Here is a 21,487-nt window from a genome sequence, read left to right on the forward strand (position 1 = left end):
GCTAGCCTCTCCCGGAGCAAGTAAACCAAGAGCAAATAAGGAGGGAGCCATAATGCCTTTTTATGTCATAGTGTTGGAAATTAGACACCATCACTTTTGTCTTATTCTATTTATTAGAAGCAAGTCACTAAATTTAGTCCACTCTCATGAGGAGGGAAATTGTTTCTACATTTTGAAGGGAATGTCAATGAATTTGTGGATATATTTTAAACCATCACCAGGAGGGATCAGGGAAGGCAGAGAGAGCCTTCAGACCAAGATACAGGTCTGGTATCTGTGGAAGGAGAGAGGGAAGGAATGAGGATTGGAAAGGAAGAGTCTTGTCCTACAGCACGGTTCCAAGAAGGGTTTGGCCAGGCTGATAAAGACTCTTTAAGTCAAAGGCACCTGTTGGATGAATCTTGCATACTGGGCCTGACTTTGTAAGCTTGCTGTGCTCGCATTGGCTGGGATCAGCCTGTGGGAAGTGTGACATTGGTGTAAATGTGAGGGTAGATCCACGATGGCAGCAGGTGGGGTCATCAGTCAATTATGCTCTCTGTAAACAGATTTCAGTGGTGCATTTTCATGGTCACCACAAGTACATACTGCATGAATAAATTTACATGAAATTCTAGAGTGGACAAAACTTATCTACAGTGATAGAAAACAAATAGTAGTTGCTTAGGGCTGGGGAGAGAATGGGAGTTGATTGCAAAGGGGCACAAAGGAACTTTTGAGGGTGATGAAAATGTTCTGTACTTGATTGTGGTGGTGGCCACACACATACATGCATTTGTTGAACTCATCAAACTCTGCATTTAAAATGGGCATATTTTGGGGCCGCCGCATAGTTCAGTTGGTTAGAGCGTGAGCTCTGAACAACATGGTTGCCGGTTCGATTCGCACATGGGCCAGTGAGCTGCACCCTCCACAACTAGATTGAAGGACAACGACTTGGAGCTGATGGGCCCTGGAGAAACACACTGTTCCCCAATGTTCTCCAATTTAAAAAAAAAAAAATTTTTAATGGGCACATTTTACTGCACATAAATGATACATATAGTTTACTAAAAAACATAGTGAGATATCACTTCACACTGACAATATCAAATGTTAGTGACGATGTGCAGTACCTGAAACTCTCATATGTTGTTAGTAGGAGTATAAAGTTATACAACCATTTTGGAAAACTGGCAGTTCCTTATAAAGTTAAACAAATACCTATGATATGACACAGCAGTTCCACTCTTGGATAATGACCCAAGAGAAATGAAAACATGTTCACAAAAGACTTGTTCATGAATGTTTATAGTAGCTTTTTTTTTTTTTTTAAATAATGGTTCAAAATAACCCAAATATTCATCAATAGAAGAATTGATAAATAAGTTGTGGAACATGTATTCAATAGAATACTACTGAGCAATAAAAAAGAATGAACTGATGCGTACAACAACATGGATAAATCTCAAAAATGTTATGTTGAGCAAAACAAGGTGGACACAAAAGACTACATACTGTATGATTCCATTTATATATAATTGTTGAACAGGCAAAACTAATGTATGGTGATAGAAATTAGAATATGGTTGTGAGTGATAAAATGTTTTATATCTTGATTGGTATATTGGTTTCACAGATGTATACATTTGTCAAAACTCATCAAATTATACAACTCAGAGCTGTGTATTTCACTGTATTTAAATTTTACCTCAATTTAAAAATTAAAGAAGCAGTCACTAAAAGTCAAAAAGAAAATGAAAGAAGTTAACCTGTGTATTAAATTGATGGAATTATTTCAAATGACTTTAAAATACAGTAAATTACTGTACATTGAAAAAATTTTTATTGTGGTAAAATACACATAAAATTGACCATTTTGACCAATTTTATGTAAACAGTTCAGTGGTACTAAATACATTCATAATGTTGTGTGACATCTCCATACCACTTTTCATCTTGTAAAACTAAAACTCTATACCTATTAAACAATAACTCTCAAATTCCTCCCCATCCCCAGCCCCTGGTAACCATATTCTGCTTATTTTTTGTCTCTATGGTTTGACTACTCTAAGTACCTCCTATAAGTGGAATTATACAGTATATTTTGTGTGTGTGTGTGTGTGTGTGTGTGTGTGACTGGCTTATTTTACTTAATATAATGTCCTCAAGATTCTTCCATGTTGTAGCATATGTCCGAACTGTACATTTTTAATAGACTATACCCTGAGGAAAAACATCAACTGCAAAGAAATGCTAAACTGTTTTCATTAGTCATCTCATTAGTAATAACATTAGTAATAACATTAGTAATAACATTATATACATATATAATACATATAATAGAATAAAGCAAATAAATAAGTTATCTCAATGTTCTCAGGAACTAAGATGTTGATTATAAGAGAGATACAAATATAAAATCGAGAAAGTTGGGTAAAATCCCTGAAATCCTAAAATTTAATTGGAAAAAGCCAAACAGTGACTGATCCAGTAGCATTCCAACCATCTGAATTATGGTTTCTAAATGCCATTTACTACTAAAATGAAACAAGGTTTTTTAGAGAAACATCAGATTCCAGATCTGGAGCAAAAAATAAACAAGATACCCTGGAACGTCTTGTTATATCAGAAAGCATGGCACTATGGAAGACCACTGAAATTATGTCAAAAGGACTCAGGAGCTAATCTGAAGGGACGTCCACAGTCCAAAGATGGGACAATGTGCATTTCAAAATTAACAACTGAAATGGATTGAAGCACACCAGATGTGTTAAAATCCTTGAGTTTATAGTGATACTGAAAATAAAAATATCATTAGTCATTTTTGGAGTATGCCAGAGAAGCTCGTTTTATTTACAGTAACTATATTATGTAGAGAACCTCAACTCATTATTTTGAAAACTAGTTAAATCAGAGGATTACAAATAAATGATACGATAGGGATGCAACCAGAAAAATCCAGAGTGTTGGAAATTTTATAGTACAATTGACCTGGTTTCATCAATACATAAATAAATTGCAGAAGGGGGATATGAAATAGTGACATGGCGAGTAGGATAGAAAACCAGGCACTATCTACACAGGACTTTATCTCAGAAGATGAGTAAACATGTCATGGCTCTACCACTAACGCATGAGTAGGAATCAAGTTGGTGTTCTTGTCCACTGAACTGTTTTATGCGTATGTTCTTCGGGTTCTCAGTCCCAGAACCTGAAAACTCCCTTCTCCCCATTGGGACTTAAGAGTTCAGTAGTAGCTGATTTTTTGTTTTAACCTGCAAGATGAACTTTTCTCACCTATCGCTCTGACTCTGATTCCTGGCAGTTTCCAAAGGCTCTAAGAATATTCCTTTTTCTCACGTTCATCCTATTCCTGTGTTGGGTGCAGGTAAACTTTTCTTGTAGTTTTGCTTAGTACCAAATCCTGCTCAGCGACAATCTTGGATAATTTGGTATCACTCTCTATTTCCCTTTTTTTACATAATCACAGTCTAATGATCAAGATTAGGAAAATAACATTGATTCAATACTATTATATAATCTATAGACCTTATTCAAATATCACCAGTGCTCTCATTAGAGTTCTTTATAGCAGAGTGAAAAACAAGTTCTGGTCCAGGATTTAGTTCTGGATTACATGTTGTATTTGATGGTATTGTCTCCTTAAATCTTAAACAGTTTCTTTGTCATCTTGATTTTGATATTTCTCCCCCTCTCCCCTTTCCTCTCTCTTTGTTCTCTATCTTTTTGAAAAATATGGGCTACTTATTTGTACAACACCCATCAGTTTGGTTTTACCTGATATTTCTTCATAATCAGATTCATAATCAGGTTATGAATTTTTGGCAGGAATAAAATTAAAGCGATGTTGTTTCCTTCTCAATGTGTCTTATCAAGTGACACATGATGGTGTTTTGTCCTATTATTGGTGATGTTATCTGGGGTCACATGGTTAAGTTACCATATTTTTTTCACTGCAAATTTACTACTTTCAATTTCTAAAATTCCATACATTTTTAGGGAGATATTTTGAGACCATGTAACTACGCTCTTTTTCACCACATTATTACTAGTTTTAGCATCAATGATATTTGTTTATTTTAAATCATCATTATTGTAAAATAACACACGTAAAAGAGTGAATAAAATATAAGTGTACGCATGTATGAATTATAAATAGTATACCTGTATAATATCCTGGTAATAAAAATAGAACATTTCTGAGCATTTCACTTGGCTCCTAAAGAATTACAAACCCTCTAACCCCTCTAAAATTAACCACTAGTCCTGACTTTTATTGCAATTGTGTCATTTCTTTATTTTTGTATGATCTAAGCATGCACCTTTAAATATTAAAATTAGTTTTATCTCATTAAAAACACTTTTGTTGTAGTAAAATACACATAAACTTTACCATTTTAAAGATTTTTAAGTATACAGTTCAGTGGCACTAAATACATTAACATTGTTTTGCAACCATCACCACCATCCATCTCCAGGACTTTTTCATCTTCCCAAACTGAAACTCGGTACTCATTAAAAAGAATTATTTTTTCCTCCCTCCCCGCTCCCCCGCAACCTCTGGAAACCACTGTTCTACTTTCTGTCTCTATGTATTTGCTTACTTTAGGTACCTCATACAAATGAAATCATACAATTTCACTTAGCATGTTTTCAAGATTCATTCATGTTGTAGCATGTTGGTACCACTCTTGATTCTTATCCTGTAGTACTGGCTTCCAGGAAAGTAGGGATTGGAAAGAAAGCTGAGAGGGAGGAGGAGAACCAGGAACTCTGAAATCATACTATGAGAATTTTAAGGAAGAGGGAATCAGTAACACCATCCAACACTATAGAGGTCAAAGCTAATGAGGTGACTTGACAAGAAACTTTCAGAATCAGTTATTAACAAACATTTCTAGACTAACTGCTTTGTGCCTGGAATTGTGCTAGGCACAAGATTTATGGAGGTTAAAGCTAGATTGCAAAGCGTTACAGAATTACTGGTATGGAGAAAGCAGAATTTGGAGGGCAAGGAAAAAAGAAAGGCTGAGAGCTTGATGGAGAAGTGTAATGGAAAGGAGATGATACTAGGATGTGGAGATTTGAATACTTCTATAAGAAGAGGGAATAAACCATAGAAGGGAGGATGGCAGGCTCCAACAATATTCATACAGGCAAGGGTGCCATTCTTTTCCCTCTTCATACTATAACTTCCTGTTTCTAACTTTTTGTTTCCAGGTAAATGGCTCCTGGTGGAGTTGAGCTCTTTGGATTAAACATTTGAAGAGGTGGGAGGGAGAAAACTGCAGTTAATACTGCAGTCACAGTTGTGCTTGGTATCCTGTGTTTGAGAGAGACCCAGGTTGAGAAAGGGGTCTACAGCTGATTGGCTGGCTGGAAAAATTAAGCTACCCAGAAGGGGTAGCATTGTGCTGCCTTGGTGGGGTTCTGCTGTTATGCCTCCAGCAGAGGCATATGTATATTGGGGTGTGGCAAAGTCAGGGTGCTCTCAAAAAGTGAAAATAGTGGGTTAAAATGAATAAGGATGAGAAACATCATATTAAATGCAATATGTACACACAATGGAATTTATTCAGCCTTAAAAAGGAAGGAAATTCAGACACATGCTATTAAAATTACAACATGGATGAACCTTGAGGACATTATGCTAAGTAAAATAAGACACAAAAGGACAAATATTATATGATTCCATTTATTTGACTAGTACCTAGACTAGTCAAATTCATAGATACAGAAAGTAGAATGGTGGTTATCAGGAGTTGGAGGGAGAAGGGAATGGGGTGTCATTGTATAATGGGAACAGAGTTTTAGTTTGGGAAGATGAAATGTTCTGGAGATGGATGGTGGTAATGGTTGCACAACAATGTGAACCTACTTAATGCCACGGAACCATACACTTAAAAATGGTTAAAATGGTATATTTCATGTTATTATATTTTATCACATACACAAAAATGAATAGGAACAATATGGCAAAATGTTAACAATGTGGGCATCTAAGTGAAAGGGTTTATGAAAGATCATTATACTCTTTTTTTATTATACTATTTTTGCAACTTTTCTGTTGCTCTGAAATATTTTTCAAAATAAAAAGTTTACTTAATATTAATAGGAGAAGTTCTGTAGAGATAAAATACAGAGCAGTTGCACTGGCTTTCATTGCAGGGGTTGCAGGTAACTACAACTCTTTCAGCCTAGTGTTAGGAAGTTAATATGGTATCATAGGCAATAATTTGACTATCTTAAGTAATTTTTGCTTTCACATTTTAGTTATATCATCACCTCTTTATTCGCTTAATGTCTTCATAAGTGTGTGGAGTTGACAGCTTTATAGTTTCTCCTATTCTCTTCATATTATTTTAATTATTATGGATTCTTAGAACATTAGGGACACCTGTATTCAGTATTCAAATAAAAATACATTCTAAAACACAAAAAGGTTTTGTATTTTCTTTGTCACTGCTCATCCTCAGTTATGAATATATAGTTAGACAGTTAGACACACTGGGTTCAGATTCTGACTCCTTTGCCAGCTCTGAGACATTGTACAAATTATCTCTCTAAACCTTAGTGTCCTCATCTGTAACCTTCAAAGAGTTATGAGGCTTTTCGATGGGATAATGAATGTAAAACAGAGCACAATACCTGCCACAAAAATTTAAAACATGTTATTAATTATATCATCGGTATATGACTGGGCATGAATGTATAGGTACAAGTACAACAGAAGGTCAGAATCAATTATATGTTAAATATAAGTCAGTATGTAATAATTTAATATTGCAACTTAAAAGAGATATATAACAGCTTATCATTGAATTCAGTACTTGTCATATCCTCAGTAAAGTTCTCTGCCACTGAGCTCCCAAACTATGACTTTCCAGAGAAAAATAATGAAGCAAATTTAAAAGGTTGGTGAATAGTTTCTGTGAGGTAGGATTAAACCGTTTGGGGTTCTTTTGTTTAGAGGAGTCTGTGAGGAGACCCCAGAAAAAGACTTAAGTATATAGCATTTATGTTTATTGCTTGATTGGTTGAAATATATTATGGAATTATTGGACCAGATGAGATAATCCCAGCCTTATGAGAATTTATCCAGGTTTTAAAATTACCAATTAAAGACATTGTGAGAGGAAATGGCTTTAAGCTCTAGAATAAAGGATTTAGGTTAGATGATTAGAAGAAAAATTTCTGGCAATGAGGTTTGTTAAACTTTAAAGTGAGTTAAAACAGGGCCTGATGGAATTTTCTTGTCTGGGAGGACTTTCAAGGTAGATTAGATTTCTCTCCGTCTGAGGTATTTTAGGTAAAGATGCACCTGTAGATAGGTAGATGTGCTGATGGTCCTTTGAAGTCTAAGAGTCAATAAAGGCCTTTAGCTCACCTAACTGCATTCAGTTACAGCCTCAGGGGGTAACCATCCTACTTGCATTTTCTGATCTTTACCGGTAATTTAATGATTAGTTTAATTGTCATACTGCCTAACAAGGAATTCACAGTTTGTCTTCACAGTTTTTTAAGACTCTTGTTTTATTTAGTGTGGGAATGGCTCAGGCTCACTTATTTATTTTTAGTTATGTTTATTGAGGTTTAACTTACCTTTTTTAGTGTATAGTTTTATGAGTTTTGACAAACACATACAGTTGTTTGTCAAGTAATCAAGAAGGCCTGTTTATCTGCATCTTGCTTGGGGAGTGGAAATGCAATAGCGGGACAGAGGAGAGCAAAAATACAGTGACCTTGGGGATTTTTATGGGAATCAAGGTAAAGATTTGCCCCACAACAGGAACTGGTTGTTTGTGCCCTCTCAAATCCAGCAGATGAATTCGCTTGGTCTGCCTAATGTAGCTAATAGTGACCTGACCTGGTTCTTTTAGGATTCAATTTATTTGGTCACCTGTATTCTTCAGCATCTTCCAGTAGAGGAAGATAAGTCAGTTATAAATGATTTTGAGATGAACAAGTGTTATGTGTCTCTCTGTGTTCCATTCCATTTTTGCTCCACTAATAAAACATCCTGGGACCCTAATTATATTCTAATTATAGCAACAATAGATTCTAGATTTTTCAGGAAAGTTTCATTTCAAAGAGTCTGTGCTTTTGTTCCTATAAGTAACATATTACTCAGGTGACATCCTTTGATTTTTGGTTTGGAAAATATGATCTGTGTAATTTATAAGAGCAGGGAGAAGATTGGTTGGTAGGAAGTTCCAGTTCAGCTTAGCCTATATCAAGTACCAAACTGGATAGCATTTACAGGATAGGAGTATCATGGTTGGACTGTGCATAAGTCATTGTGAGCCTGGGGTACAGAGAGAAAACTACCTCCTATTGAATGCTTACTATGTATATGCTTGGCAGTGTGCTAGGTGCTTTCCTTATTGACAGCTGCTCTAACTAGAATTCCATCCTAGATCCAACCACTTAAAAAAAACGCACCCCAAACCAACAACAAACATATTCCTCTTGGGGCCTAGTTCATTAATGTAAGTCACAGCTGCCACACCTTCTAAAAGACCCTGGCACCATAATTAGCATAATAGACTATCGGGGCTTGGAGGGATCTTTGAGGTCATCTCGTTAAAGGGGCAACAGCTGTTCTCTTCACCACGGAGTCTGAGAATCACTGTGCTCAATTCTCTCAACTGGGAGGTGCAAAAAATGTCTGGGGCTATAGTCTCCATAAGCTACAATCCCATAAAAGATAGGGCAACGATAAGCAAATGAAAAGCTTGAACTACATTCCAAACAGGAGAGGGCAATAGAAAAAATAAGGTTTACTGGGGCCTTCAGACAATGTAAATGGGGTGGGAGGGAAGAGATGTAATATGAGCTCCTAAGTCCTAGTTATTCTATATCCTCTTCTTCGCCTTTTTATTAGAAAGCCTGGAAACCCTCTCCTTTTCCAAGGAAGAGAGTGAGAGAAGGGGCCTTAACTGCATGAATGATAGAAAACAGATCTTTTTCCTCATGTCTGAGTAGTGGTACAAACAATAGTCCTGGAGGCAAGGGAATATATCTCACGCCCTCTCAAGGTCCCTCCGGTTCAAGGATACTGTCATTCTAGGGCTCTACAAGGGGGAGGGCCTGCAACGTCCATGCTGCCATGGAAACACGCCGCCGTGTTCCTTTTTCTTACGTGGGGTGGGGCACTGTGCCTCAGCCGCCAATAATCCACAGGATTTCTTGAGTGGCAGGCAGCAGCAGCGAATGGGCGAGCCGATATTGCTTGACGCGCGGGAAAAGGAGGAGTTTGAGGCCGGTGGCGGCGGTGGCGACAGCATCGACCCGGGGATAGAGCTGGAGGGACCTGGGGAGCGTGCAGAGACCTCTAGGTCGAGCGTGAGGGACCTCCCGCCGGGATGCCTGGTACTGTTTGGAGAAAAGTGGGGTCGCAGTCAGCTCTGAAGGCTTGGGTTTCGGGTCTGAAGGGATGGCTGACCGGAGGGGGCGGGGTGGCAAGCATGGCGGCGGTGACTGGGAAAGGGTTGGAGGGCCCTGCGGAGGGGGTGGGGAAGCAATTGCTAGGAAGGCTGGGTGGTCGTGAGGAAGCGTGAAGGGCTGTAGAGGTTCTGGCAAACAGAGATTACAAAGCAGCCTTTTGGGGATGGTAGAGGCGCCAGAAGGACATAGGGAGAGTTGTGGGGGATGGAAAAAGGGGCGGGAAGAGAAGAGGTTAGGAAGGAGGGGAAAGGGTGTCAACGGGAAGGTGATGGAAAAGGAGAGGTAGTGAAGGATAGGCAGGCTGATTGTAAACTAACGGGGAAATCGGCTCTTGGGAGGTATAATAGGAAAGTGCTTGCAAGATTATAAATATAGTAATGTTCTAATTGAAAGAGGCCTAGACCTGTCCCTTTTCCCAGCTCCTATACTTCCCGCCCCATTATTTAAGCTCAAACTGAGTGAGGAAAGCTAGTAGGTTACACAGAATTGATCTTTTGTTTTTCCATTCAGGGGAGCAGATGGACCCTACTGGAAGTCAGTTGGATTCGGATTTCTCTCAGCAAGACACTCCTTGTCTGATAATTGAAGATTCTCAACCTGAAAGCCAGGTTCTAGAAGATGATTCTAGTTCTCACTTCAGTATGCTATCTCGACACCTTCCTAATTTACAGACACACAAAGAGAACCCCACGTTGGTGAGTGATATCTTGTTTGTAAATGATTGAGCAGATGTTTTTTTTCCTAATCTAGGCCAACCAGCAAATATAAGTACTTAGAAGGTTGCACTATCTTTTGCATAAAGTTAGTTGGAAAAATGAAATCAACATGTTCACAAAAAGTAGGTCTCATTTTGGATTATTTCATATATAGTGGGGATATCACGTATATGTGTTTTCTAGGATGTTGTGTCTAATCCTGAACAACCAGCTGGAGAAGAACAAGGAGACAGTAATAGGGGGTTCAATGAACATCTGAAAGAAAACAAAGCTGCAGGTGAGGTGTTTAAATCTATCAGTCCCTTTTCTAAGGGTGCACTTGTTAGAGCTGGGTGGATTTAAACATTATGTGGTTGTGGTGAATGTATGTAAGGAAGTGTAGCACAGTATCTGGTGCATAGTAGGCACTCAAAAGGTTGTTTTTCTATAATATAGCTTATTAGATTGGTATTGTTTACACTCCTGAATTTGTATTAAAGTTTAGTGGGAAATGCCTTTTGTGCTAATATCCAATTATATTTTTCAGACCCTATGGATTCTTCTCATTTGGATACATGTGGTTCTATGAGTCAGGTCATTGAACAGTTACCTCAGCCAAACAGGAGAAGCAGGTATAGTAACTAGTGTTAGAGGGAATTTACTTACATTTATTAATGGATCAATTCTTTTATCTGTACCTTTGCCTCGTCCCAAGGATAAAGAAATTAATCTTATATTTATAAATTAGGGAGTGGGATTTGAGGATTGTTTTAGTACTGATAGCTGGAATCTCTTTTGTGAAGGTAATAACATTTTTTTATAGCTACATTATTCAAATTGTGATCTGTCTTGTGCATGTGAAACAAAATAAGCATTCCTCAATCTTTGCATACATATGACTTATTAGGGGAAAAAAATCATCAAAAAATATTTAGATCTATTATCAAAACTGTTAGGCATGCTTTCCACTAACCAAAGTACCTCACCAGTTTTAGACCCAGAATGTGTTAATTCATACCCTAAATGGCATTCAAGTTTTACTTTGTCTTATGTATATCTTTACATTGTCCATTTATTTAGTTTATCTTCTATGCTAGGCACTAGATTGGATGTTTTTTATTATGTTTTGAGAGTTCTTTATATATTGTAGATGCTAGTCCTTTGTAGGATATGTGGTTTGCAAATATTTTCTTCCACTGTAGCTTGTCTTTGCATCCTCTTCAGAGGGTTTTCCATAGGGCAGTTTTTTAATTTTGATGAGATCTATTAAATATTTTTAACAGCATAATGTAAATACATAGTTTATTTTAAAATGAGCTTATAATGAAAAGCAAAGAGTCCTTTGACATTCTTGGTCTCTTTTCACAGAGGCAACCCTCTTTAAGTGCTGGTCTGGTGTTTTTACTTCTTTAAGAGGTTATCTTTCTAGCTTTTAATACTATTGTAAAACTAAGTAACACTATTATACTGCCATTTCTTTTATCAGAGTAAGACAATTGAGTTCCATAATCAAAGATGAGGATTTAACTCACAACTACACTCTCCCAATTTTTGTAATAATTATTTTAGTTCTTTTATTGGCTACTTTTGTACTTCTAAATAATATATTTAAACCTTTGTTTTTTTCTTCCATCAGCTTTAGGCGATGGAGAAAAATTTAACATCAGTACTATGTTTTTGTCTATAATTTGGTGTATTTCAGGCCTCTTCTGATTTACCTAATCATTCTACAGATACTTATTGAGTATTTCCTATATGTCAGGCACTGTTGAGTTTTGGACATACAAAGTGATGAGGAGAGACAAAAATCCTATACCTTAATGTAGCTTGCATTCCTGTATAGGATATAAGAATACATGATAAATAAGTAAAAGATATAGTATGTTAAACATTCATAAGGTTGAAGAGAAAAATAAAACAGAAGGAAATGGGAAATGTTACAGGAGTTGGATGTTTAAATAGGGTGACTTAGGGCATATGTCACTGTTGTGACATTTGATTAAAAATATTAAGTGAGTAAGTGATCTCTGATGTTACTACCTGGGATAAGTGCAATCCATGCATAGGGCATGAGCGTACCTGGAATATTTGAGAAATGGCAAGAAGGTTAGTGTGGCTAGAGTGGAGAGATTGTGAGGAGTAGGAGAAGAGTTAAGAGAAGGGGGGACTACAATACGTAAGGCCTTAAGGGTCACTGTGAGGAATTTGTTACTCTTAATGAGATAGAAAAGCATTTAAGGTTTTTGAGCAGAGTAATGACATGATCTGACTTAGATTTTCACTCTGGCTGCTAGGTAAAAAATAGACCGAAGGAGTATACAGTTTTTATTTGTTGATTATACCTTAATAAAGCTTGGAAAACAGAAAAACTAAAACTAAATAAAAGAACCTATTTATACAAAATAGTAGTAAAAAGAATAGACTGAAGAGGGAGCAAAGGCAGAGGCAGGAAGACCAACTAGGAGACCGTCAAAATAATTTAGGCAAAATATGACAGTGGCTAGACCAGAGTAGCAGTGGAGGGTAGATGAACTACAGGAGGAGAAGGTCGGTTTTAGATATGTTAAAACTGAGCTGCCTTTTCAATTGCCAGTTGGAGGCAATTGATGATGCTGGGGAAGGTCTAAGCTGGAGATTTAAATTGCAGAGTCATAAGCATATGGATGATATTCAAAACCATGAATCTGGGTAAATGTAGGTGGAGCAAAGGTCCAAGGACTCCCTGAGCCTACCAGCATTTAGAGGTCAGGGACATGAAGAAAAACCACCAAAAGAAACTGAGGAAAATCCAAGATGTGTGGTTTGTGCTGTCTTTCATTGTTCTTTTTTTTGTCATATTTGCTCTTGGACTTTTCCTATGTTTTCCAAGGTGATGCGTCTGGTCCTCCCAATTATGTAGGTAGTTCGACAGTTGGCCCTCAGACAACATGGGTTTGAACTGTGAAGGTCCACTTATATGCAGATTTTTTCAATAAATACAGAGTCGGCCCTCCCTATCCCCGGGTTTCACATCTGCAGAGTCAACCATCTGCGGATGGAAAAGCGTGATTTTGATCTGTGGTTGGGGATCCATGGATATGGAGTGCTAACTGTATGCATTGTTCTACACCATCTTATATAAGGAACTTGAGCATCTATGGATTTAGGTATCTGTGGGAGTCTTGGAATCAAGGGGTGCAGATACCAAGGGATGACTGAAGTTTTGGGAGAGTCAAAAGTTAATGTGGATTTTCAACTGCATGGGGGGGGCAGCGCCCCTATCCACTGTGTTGTTCAAGGGCCAACTGTATTTTATTTTTGTGAAGATCTTTCCTTGGTTATTTTTCTCTTCTTTGGGTCATAGTCCCTAACTTTACAAATTTATGTTTTCATCCCTTTTATGCTTAAGTTATGCTTAATAGTTTACAAAATATTAAATGTGTAGAAAGTTACAAGGGAGCAAAAAATGTCATCTATAGTTCTGCCACCCAGAGGCTAATTGCTGTAAACATTTTGGCATTTTTCCCCCTCTTTTTTTGTGCACTTGATTTCCATAGTTGACATGTGAAAAATAAAAGTTCATGTGTTTACTGACCTTTTTGCTTAACTACATGAGTGTTTTTCCCATGACAATTAAAACTCCTAATAGCATTTTCCCTGAGTTTATTTTAAAAGTTTAAACCCACAGAAGAGATGAAGAGATAGTATACATTTGTTCTCTGTGTGTGTGTATGTGTGCATGCATGTGGGCTTTTTTGAGGGATTGGATCATTTGAAACTAAGCTGCAGACATTATAGTTCCCCTTAAATATTTTAGCATTTATCCCCTAAGGACAATACATTATCCTATATAATCATAATACCAGTATCACACCTGAGAATGTACTAATTCTATAATACCTGATAATATAGTTCATATTCAGATTTTCCCAATTTTCTTAAAGGTGCGTTTTATGTATATATGTTTTTAAAAAACCCAGGACCCAGTCTGGGTTTACACATTGTATTTCGTTGTTTCAAACTTTTTTTTTTTTTTAGGGCGGGCACAGCTCACAGTGGCCCATGTGGGGATCAAACCGGCAATCTTGGTGTTACTAGCACCACGCTCTAACCAACTGAGCTAACCGGCCATCCCTCAAACATTTTTAATGGCTGCATAACATACCACTTTGTGGATTATGAAATTATTTGGTAATTTCTCTAATACTGAACTTAGAGGTTGTTCCTTAATCACAGTAAACATTGAGAAATAAGTTTGTACAGGGTTTTTTCCACATTTCAAATTATTTCTTACAATTGAAATTACTGGGTATGAACATGTTTTTAGAACTCTTGATATGTATTTCCAAATTTTTCTCCAGAAAAGTTCTATTTGTGTATATACTCTCATAAACAGTATGTGATAATGCTTATCTCACCTTGGGTTTGGGCAGCACTGAATGGTAATAACATTATTTCCAATTTGATTGACAACAAATAGTTTCTCTGATATCTTAAATGTTTAAAGATACTAGTATTTGTTTTTTATGAGTTGTCTCTTCTGTTTGTCCATTTATATTTTAGAGTTCTTCATATGACTTCCTTATATTTTATGGAGATTATTATTTTGTTACATTTGCTGCAGATTTTTTCCCTGTTATCTGTCTTTTACTTTGTTTATTATAATGTTTTGTTACTCATGATGTTAACTTTTAAAGAATACATAGGTCTCTTTACCTGTATTTTATTCGGATACTCTGGTTCTATGTATGCTAAGATTTTTTTACTATATTTTCATGAACTGTGTTTGTTCTAATAGATGTATTTTTGAGCCCCTTCCCCTACACATCTAATGCACAACTTGTCACTTGTCAGTAATTCTCATGAGTGCAAGGTTTTTCTATCTCTGCTCATATCTTTTCAGAGAACGATAAAATTCAAGTATGTTTGTTCCTTCTGTTTAATATTTGTGTTACTTAATGCTGTTTTTGAGCTGTTAACATTTTCAGTGCTTGTCTGTAGAAAGAAGCACTAATGGGGTGAGATCTTTTACTTTTTCAAATTTGCTTGAAAGGTGGTTGGTGTGTGAGGAGTCACAATAAAATGCAGAGTGCTTTGAGCAAAATGTCCTGACCTATTGGAACATGTGATTATGTCTTTCTGCTTTGTAGTGTTTTGGGACTGTCAGTGGAACCCACTCTTCCTGTGGGAGAAGAGGAGGAAGAAGAGGTGGAAGAGAAAGAGAAAGGGGAAAAGGAAGAAGATACTTCAGATGGTACCACGCACTCCCTTGGTGCTGAAGGTAGCTTTATGCCTTTTTTAAGATATTAGATTTTTCTAAGTCCCTTTAACGTGAACATACAGCTATGTAAATTTCTTCTTTTTATCAAGTTATAGATTTGTCATCATTAAATTGAGGATAATCATTAGGAAATTTGCTAGTAGTCTTAAGCTATTTCACGTAATTTGGTGTTCAGGAATTTGTAGCTCATTGGATAGCCCCCTTTGTGCATATTGACTCTTCCTCCTTTCATAATCATTTGTTTTTCAAATATTTTTGGGCTGTGTGCTTTGTGGGGCTGGGAGTACACATACATTGAGTGCCTGGGAGTGTGGATATGGTTTACGTGCATCTTCAGAAAGTAGACATAATCTAGCTTTATTAAGTGCTTGTAAGGTTTTATAGTATGCAATTTTTTTCTTCATTACACATTTTCCCCCTTCAGTTTTAGTGCTCTCATTTTTTTTTTTTTTTTTTTTTTAAAGGAGGGCGCAACTCACAGTGGCCCACGTGGGGTCGAACCAGCAACCTTGGTGTTATTAGTGCCACGCTCTAACCAACTGAGCTAACTGGCCACCCCAGTGCTTTCATTCTTAATTTTACTTGAAAAATTTGGGGAGGCAGGGCTTTGATATGAAGGACTTAACATGATTTTCTTTTACTAAAGGATAGCACCTTGCACAGTTCATAATATTGTAGAATGATACCTAATTTTGGGGGGTTTTGTTCCTAGATCCTGCCTCATCACAGTTGGATTTTGGGGTTCTAGCACTTTCCCAGAGCCAGGATGTTGAGGAACATACTACTGTGCCATGTGAAGTAGACAAAGAGCCTCTACAGTCAGCAACCACTAACTCTGGTTTTATTAGGATCTCTCATGTGGATGCTGATACTGGTATGAAACATGTTTTCTGGTATTTGGAGTTGTTTATAAGCGTCTTCCTCCCATGCTAGAGCTAGTTATTCTTTCCTCGATGTAGATTATAGCTATCTAAGTTAATATATCCTAAGTTTTTAGAATAAGGTTGCAGAGTTGTCTGGCAAATACTTTTCAGTTGATGGCTTACAGATTAAGGTTTTTTATAAGTGAGTTATTGGTTATTTTCCTTTTTGGAATGATGCATATATGTATTTTCAAATTGGACTTCTTTCTATTAAAATCTTTGCTTTCAAAAAAGCATTTGGGACTGCTTCTAGTACTTTAAAAAATTAAATATCTCCTTTTTGTCTTCTTCTAAAACTTGAAGCAAGTAAGCATGAAGAACAGGCTGATAGAGATACTCCCACTGCAGAACAACCCAGCAAGAATGTTGTCCCTGTGGTAGGAGAACAAAATCCATCACCTGCAAGGTAAACCATGTTCTTTCTAGAAAGCAGTTTTGGGTTTCTGCTGCTGTAGGGTTATATTCATTTCACTTGGCCAGGTGGAAACATTTTTAGAAATTTTTGGTTTTTCTCCCCCCACCCCCACCCCCTGTATTAAGCATATTTCTAGTCTAGTAGAAACATTCATTATTTATGAATTCTCATTGTGTCCTCACCTTGAGGAATATTACAAAGCTGTTTCATTACTGATGTAACTATAAGCATGACTCCTTAATCTTTGGTTGCCATTCCTCGGATCTTTGTTTACAGAGGTACTGTGTCTCTGTGGGAGGTCTTCTAGGCTCTCTAATGTTATGAGGAGTCACACGAATATTATATTTGAAAGTCTATTGTTTCTGTGCTTGAGGAACACTCAGGTTGCTTTGGGTCCTCAGGTATCCTTCATTTGATGGTTTATGGTATAGATGCAGCGAGATAGTCTTTTCCCCAATCTTTTAAGCCCTTAACTAGGTAGGAATTGGGCACTATACCTGTGCTCTGCCTGTGGTGATTGTCATATGCAAAACAGCATTGCCTCTAGTCAACAGCTCAAGTTTGGATATGGCAGAGGAAAAGTGGATTCTTCAGATTTGGGGGAGGGATGACTAAACACTCAGTATTTTGTTATTTCCTTTAATAGAAACAGTGGGGAATGGGGTCCTAGTGTCCTAAAGTTGAATATCAAGAGAAATTGTCTTTCTAATGTAAAACACTCCTCTTAAGTGGGGCTGACATTTTAGGCTTTTCTTTAGGAAACTGCTCTCTGGCTAGTTTTGCTGTCCTATTTACTCTGTGGAATGGTAGAGTAGGTGAACCTCATAAGTCTCTGGAAAATATCAGCAATGAGTGTCTTACAAGTGTGAGAAGTATTGGTGTGGAGTCTTGGTTTGGGATTTAGACTGAGTAGATCAAATGGAAAAGGTCAACAGAAGATAATGTGTGTGGCACTAGTGCAGAGGATAATTCACATCCAGGTCCTTTCCTTGGAAGGTTATTGTTAGGGTTGGCATTGTTTTGGTCTGGATGGGAATCCTTCATGCACATCCAGATAATAACATATGCAACAAAAATCCTTAAATCCTTCATCAGTAATACTGGACAGTATGTAGCACAGCACTGAGCAGAGTTGAAAAGAAGTACTGCTGTGTGAGACTGAGATAGGCTTTGGAATGGGCTGAGGGCTTCGTATCATTACAAAGTATCTTATTTCATTTTCAATAAATAGTTATATAGACTAGAGCTACTGAAATGTTTGAAATTATTAAAGGAAAACACACAAAACAGGAAAAGTTTCTTAGCTCAAAGATGAAAGCATTTGAACATAGCAACTTTTTCTCCTGGTGATGTGAATTTCTTAGGTCAGAGGACATGCCTCCTAGTCCCAAAGTATCTCTAACTGCTGTGGAAACAAAAGAACAAATACCTGCCCAAGAACTTCTGGAAGGTGGACTGCAGATTCAGAAGTCACCAGAGCCTGAGGATTTATCAACTCAGGAAGACTTGTTTGACCAGAGCAATAAAACAGGTACAAAGAGTAATTAGTTGTTATAGCTCTTCTTCTCCAAAGATCTAAACTTTGTATTTGTTTTGAGGCTACTGTTTAAGTTACAAGGCACTTTATAAATATGCAGACTCCCTTGTGATATGGAAGGAAAATATATTTCTACTTGATTAATGAGAAGGGCTTTTAGGAAATGATTGCTATTTAACATTTTAATATAATTTTCTTTCTTTTGGAAATGGAGATATTGAGGAATAATAGCTAATAATATAGGAAATTTAATAATTACGGACAGAGTAACTGTGTCATTATAGGTCTTCAAATCTTAAATATGATAATTAAGTATTAAGTTTTTCATATTCACCTGGGTAACAGTCTACTTATTTGTAGGAAGTAATGGTCTAGTATAATAGAAAGAAGGTAAAACTTAGAAGACTAGAATGGTATTTGTTTCACATTTTGTTAACCCCCACCAATCCCCCATTCTGTAACTTCACAGAGCCAGAAAGCTAGCAAAATATATACATTAAGTACTCAATGTTGTTGATAGGTTCTGTGACTTTAGGTGAAACTGTATATAACAAAACTAATTTTACTGTAGGCTAATTGATATAAACAAGAGTTGTTCGTAAGACATCAATGTTATAATGAAACGATGTTGATGAAATGACATTATTGGAGGACCTGCTGTAATGTGTTGGTTATAAGGAAGGAAGAAGAGAAGGTTATATTCCTTTACTGTGCTGTGAATGTGTGCAAGACATTGAGAGGGTCACCAAGGAACCCTTTTTGGTTGCTCACTAAAGCTGTAAGGTTGTATTTGACAAATTCTTTTATACTTGGGATTAATATAGCTGATACTCCGTCTGTTGCTAAGTAGGGGCCCACAGGAGACTCTTCATAATATAAATCACTAATGGCTGCTCATATATCCTTTTACTAATTTGTTAGTATTGTCTGTCTCCTTTAAGGAGGCCCAGGTTCTAATGAAAGTTGCTGCATCACCTTTTCAGGTGTCATGCGCATTATTTTGACTTCTGCCATTTGCATACCATGGCATGAGTTAACTTCACCTTAGGTAGACCTTGAAATAAAAGTCTCGTTTGCTGTTTTATAATAGAAGTTTCACAAGAAAGAAGAGCAGCCAAACAGAGGTATTAGGATTCTGGTTTTTCCTCTCCCAGCTTCTGTCATGACAGAAAGGACTAAGGAACTCTTTTTGTCAATTCTTTATTAAAGAAACCCATAATTAAGTAGGGAGGCGGGTTTTTAATGCTCACTCAAGATTTGTGGCATTCCGTTAATTGTACTACAATTAGAAAGTTTCTCCCCTCTTGGAACATGGTTAGAAATAAGGATATTACTCTGTTTGCAGTACAGAATGGTTTGTTTTGTTTTTTGGATAACTCAGTAATGTGAATTGAGCAATCTGAGAAGTAAATGGCAACTAGTTTTTTGTTTTTGTGGGGTTTTTTTCTTTCAGTAACTTCTGATGGTTGCTCTACTCCTTCAAGGGAAGAAGGTGGGTGTTCACTAGCTTCCACACCTGCCACCACTCTGCATCTCCTGCACCTCTCTGGTCAGAGGTCCCTTGTTCAGGAGAGTCTTTCCACGTAAGTAAGCCTAAAATAGCTCTGCCAAAGAAACATGTGCCTGAGGGTCTTAGGCTAAGGTTGAAAGAGCTAAAATTGTCTACCAGTCCAGCATTCTTTTTGAAAACAAAAAAACTCTAGGCTTTAGAAGTTTTGGAGTAAGAATTTAGTGGAACTGTTGAAGGTAGGTAGATCTGCTTTCACATGTGAGATTTTATAGTAGTAGCCCAAATGATTCAGTAGAAAACAAACTACCTAGGTATTTAGAGACCGTGGTACTTTTACATCTAAAACAAGCATTCTGTTCTTTCATTTGACTAACAGTTCTCTCCATTTAACAGCATAGGAGAACCAGTTATACTAGAGTTGACAGTAGTTGGGAGTTCTTTATCTCTGTATTAGGGCAAAGAGGTGTTTTTTTTGTTTTTGTTTTGTGGTGTGTTTTTTTAAATAAAAATGTGCATGATCTTTCTAATATTAGGCAAAAATGGAGTAAGTATTTTTATGTCTCAAATCTGCAGATGAATTTTTTTTAGTGTCTAACCATTGATGTTCTCTTATAATCGTATGGCTTTATGGTTACTCTTCTTTTAATTCTAATTTTGGATATGTCTGGTATGAGAAATAGTTATTGAAGTATTATTCATGGCTCTTCCATCATCCTCAGGTAGCTTTTTGAGAGAAATGCTAATAAGTATTTTTCTGAATGGCTTAAATATTTTTGCTATTAAAAAGTAAAAAACAAATGCAAGACTGCTGCTGTGGTAAAATAACCTGTGATTGTCTCTTTATTTAAAGGAATTCCTCAGATCTTGTTGCTCCTTCCCCTGATGCTTTCCAATCTACCCCTTTTATCGTTCCTAGTAGTCCCACAGAGCAAGAAGGGAGAAAAGGTGAGCGCTCTTGATTTGTCTGTTGATTTCAGATTAGAAGAAGAGCAGCACTTGTGCCTTGCAAAATGCACTGTTTGTTTCTTTATATTAGAACACCATGACCCAAAGTATTCAGTGAGGCTCATGTCTGTCTTACCTCTAGGGATGTGGCCTCGTGTAAAGTGCTGTCCTCAGTTCTTTGCTCTTCCAGCACTGATTCTTCTGAGTATTCTGTGTTGTTGACTTAATTTTTAAAAAGACCCGTATGGGAAAATTTTTAGGTTTTTAAAGTGGAATTCGAATTATTATAGTGAAGACCTGGGTTTATTACTAATGGCCCAGTAGTTTCCAGCAACATGTTAACACGTTACTAGTGAGAGGGAACCAAAAATTGTTTCTTTTGCTCTTTATAGGTTATTTTTGCTATTGTCAAAGCAGTGTTCGTCAGAATGGCTAGGAGCAGATGGTAGAAATTTTTACTTCATTTGCTTCCTCCTTTGAGGACCTAGTGATTTTATATTACTTTATTCATAAGGAAGCTTTCCTTTTTACTTAATTTATCGCATTATCTAAATTTCTTTTGTTCAGTTCTAGTCTCCTATGCAGTCATTCAAGATATTTCTGAATTCCTACAAAGCCTTTTCCAATGAATTCCATGATTTTCTCCTTTTCATTCTTTCATATACACCAATAGTGGTACAGTAGCTAACACTTATTGAACACTTTAGTGTATGCCAGGCACTGTTCTATGTGGTTCTAGGTACTTCTCTTTG

General features: G+C 36.9%; 1 protein-coding gene across 4 annotated transcripts in view; it reads left to right on the forward strand.

Moving 5' to 3' along the window:
* TP53BP1 (tumor protein p53 binding protein 1) overlaps positions 1–21,487 on the forward strand; it is an 85,188-nt gene that overhangs the window by 7,990 nt on the left and 55,711 nt on the right. For 2 of the 4 annotated variants that reach the window (XM_019725347.2, XM_019725346.2), the window contains 9 exons: positions 9,961–10,145; positions 10,350–10,443; positions 10,693–10,777; positions 15,275–15,405; positions 16,118–16,279; positions 16,632–16,734; positions 18,108–18,274; positions 19,734–19,863; positions 20,641–20,735. In XM_019725347.2, coding sequence (XP_019580906.2) covers positions 9,969–10,145; positions 10,350–10,443; positions 10,693–10,777; positions 15,275–15,405; positions 16,118–16,279; positions 16,632–16,734; positions 18,108–18,274; positions 19,734–19,863; positions 20,641–20,735 — 1,144 coding nt within the window. In that variant the 5' untranslated portion in view covers positions 9,961–9,968. Of the gene's footprint in view, positions 1–9,207; positions 9,376–9,960; positions 10,146–10,349; positions 10,444–10,692; positions 10,778–15,274; positions 15,406–16,117; positions 16,280–16,631; positions 16,735–18,107; positions 18,275–19,733; positions 19,864–20,640; positions 20,736–21,487 lie in introns of those variants that run through there. The other 2 variants (XM_019725345.2, XM_019725348.2) reach the window with 2 other exon arrangements.

The sequence above is a fragment of the Rhinolophus sinicus genome, linkage group LG03, assembly GCF_036562045.2.
Source record: "Rhinolophus sinicus isolate RSC01 linkage group LG03, ASM3656204v1, whole genome shotgun sequence".
Classification (NCBI taxonomy): Eukaryota; Metazoa; Chordata; class Mammalia; order Chiroptera; family Rhinolophidae; genus Rhinolophus; species Rhinolophus sinicus.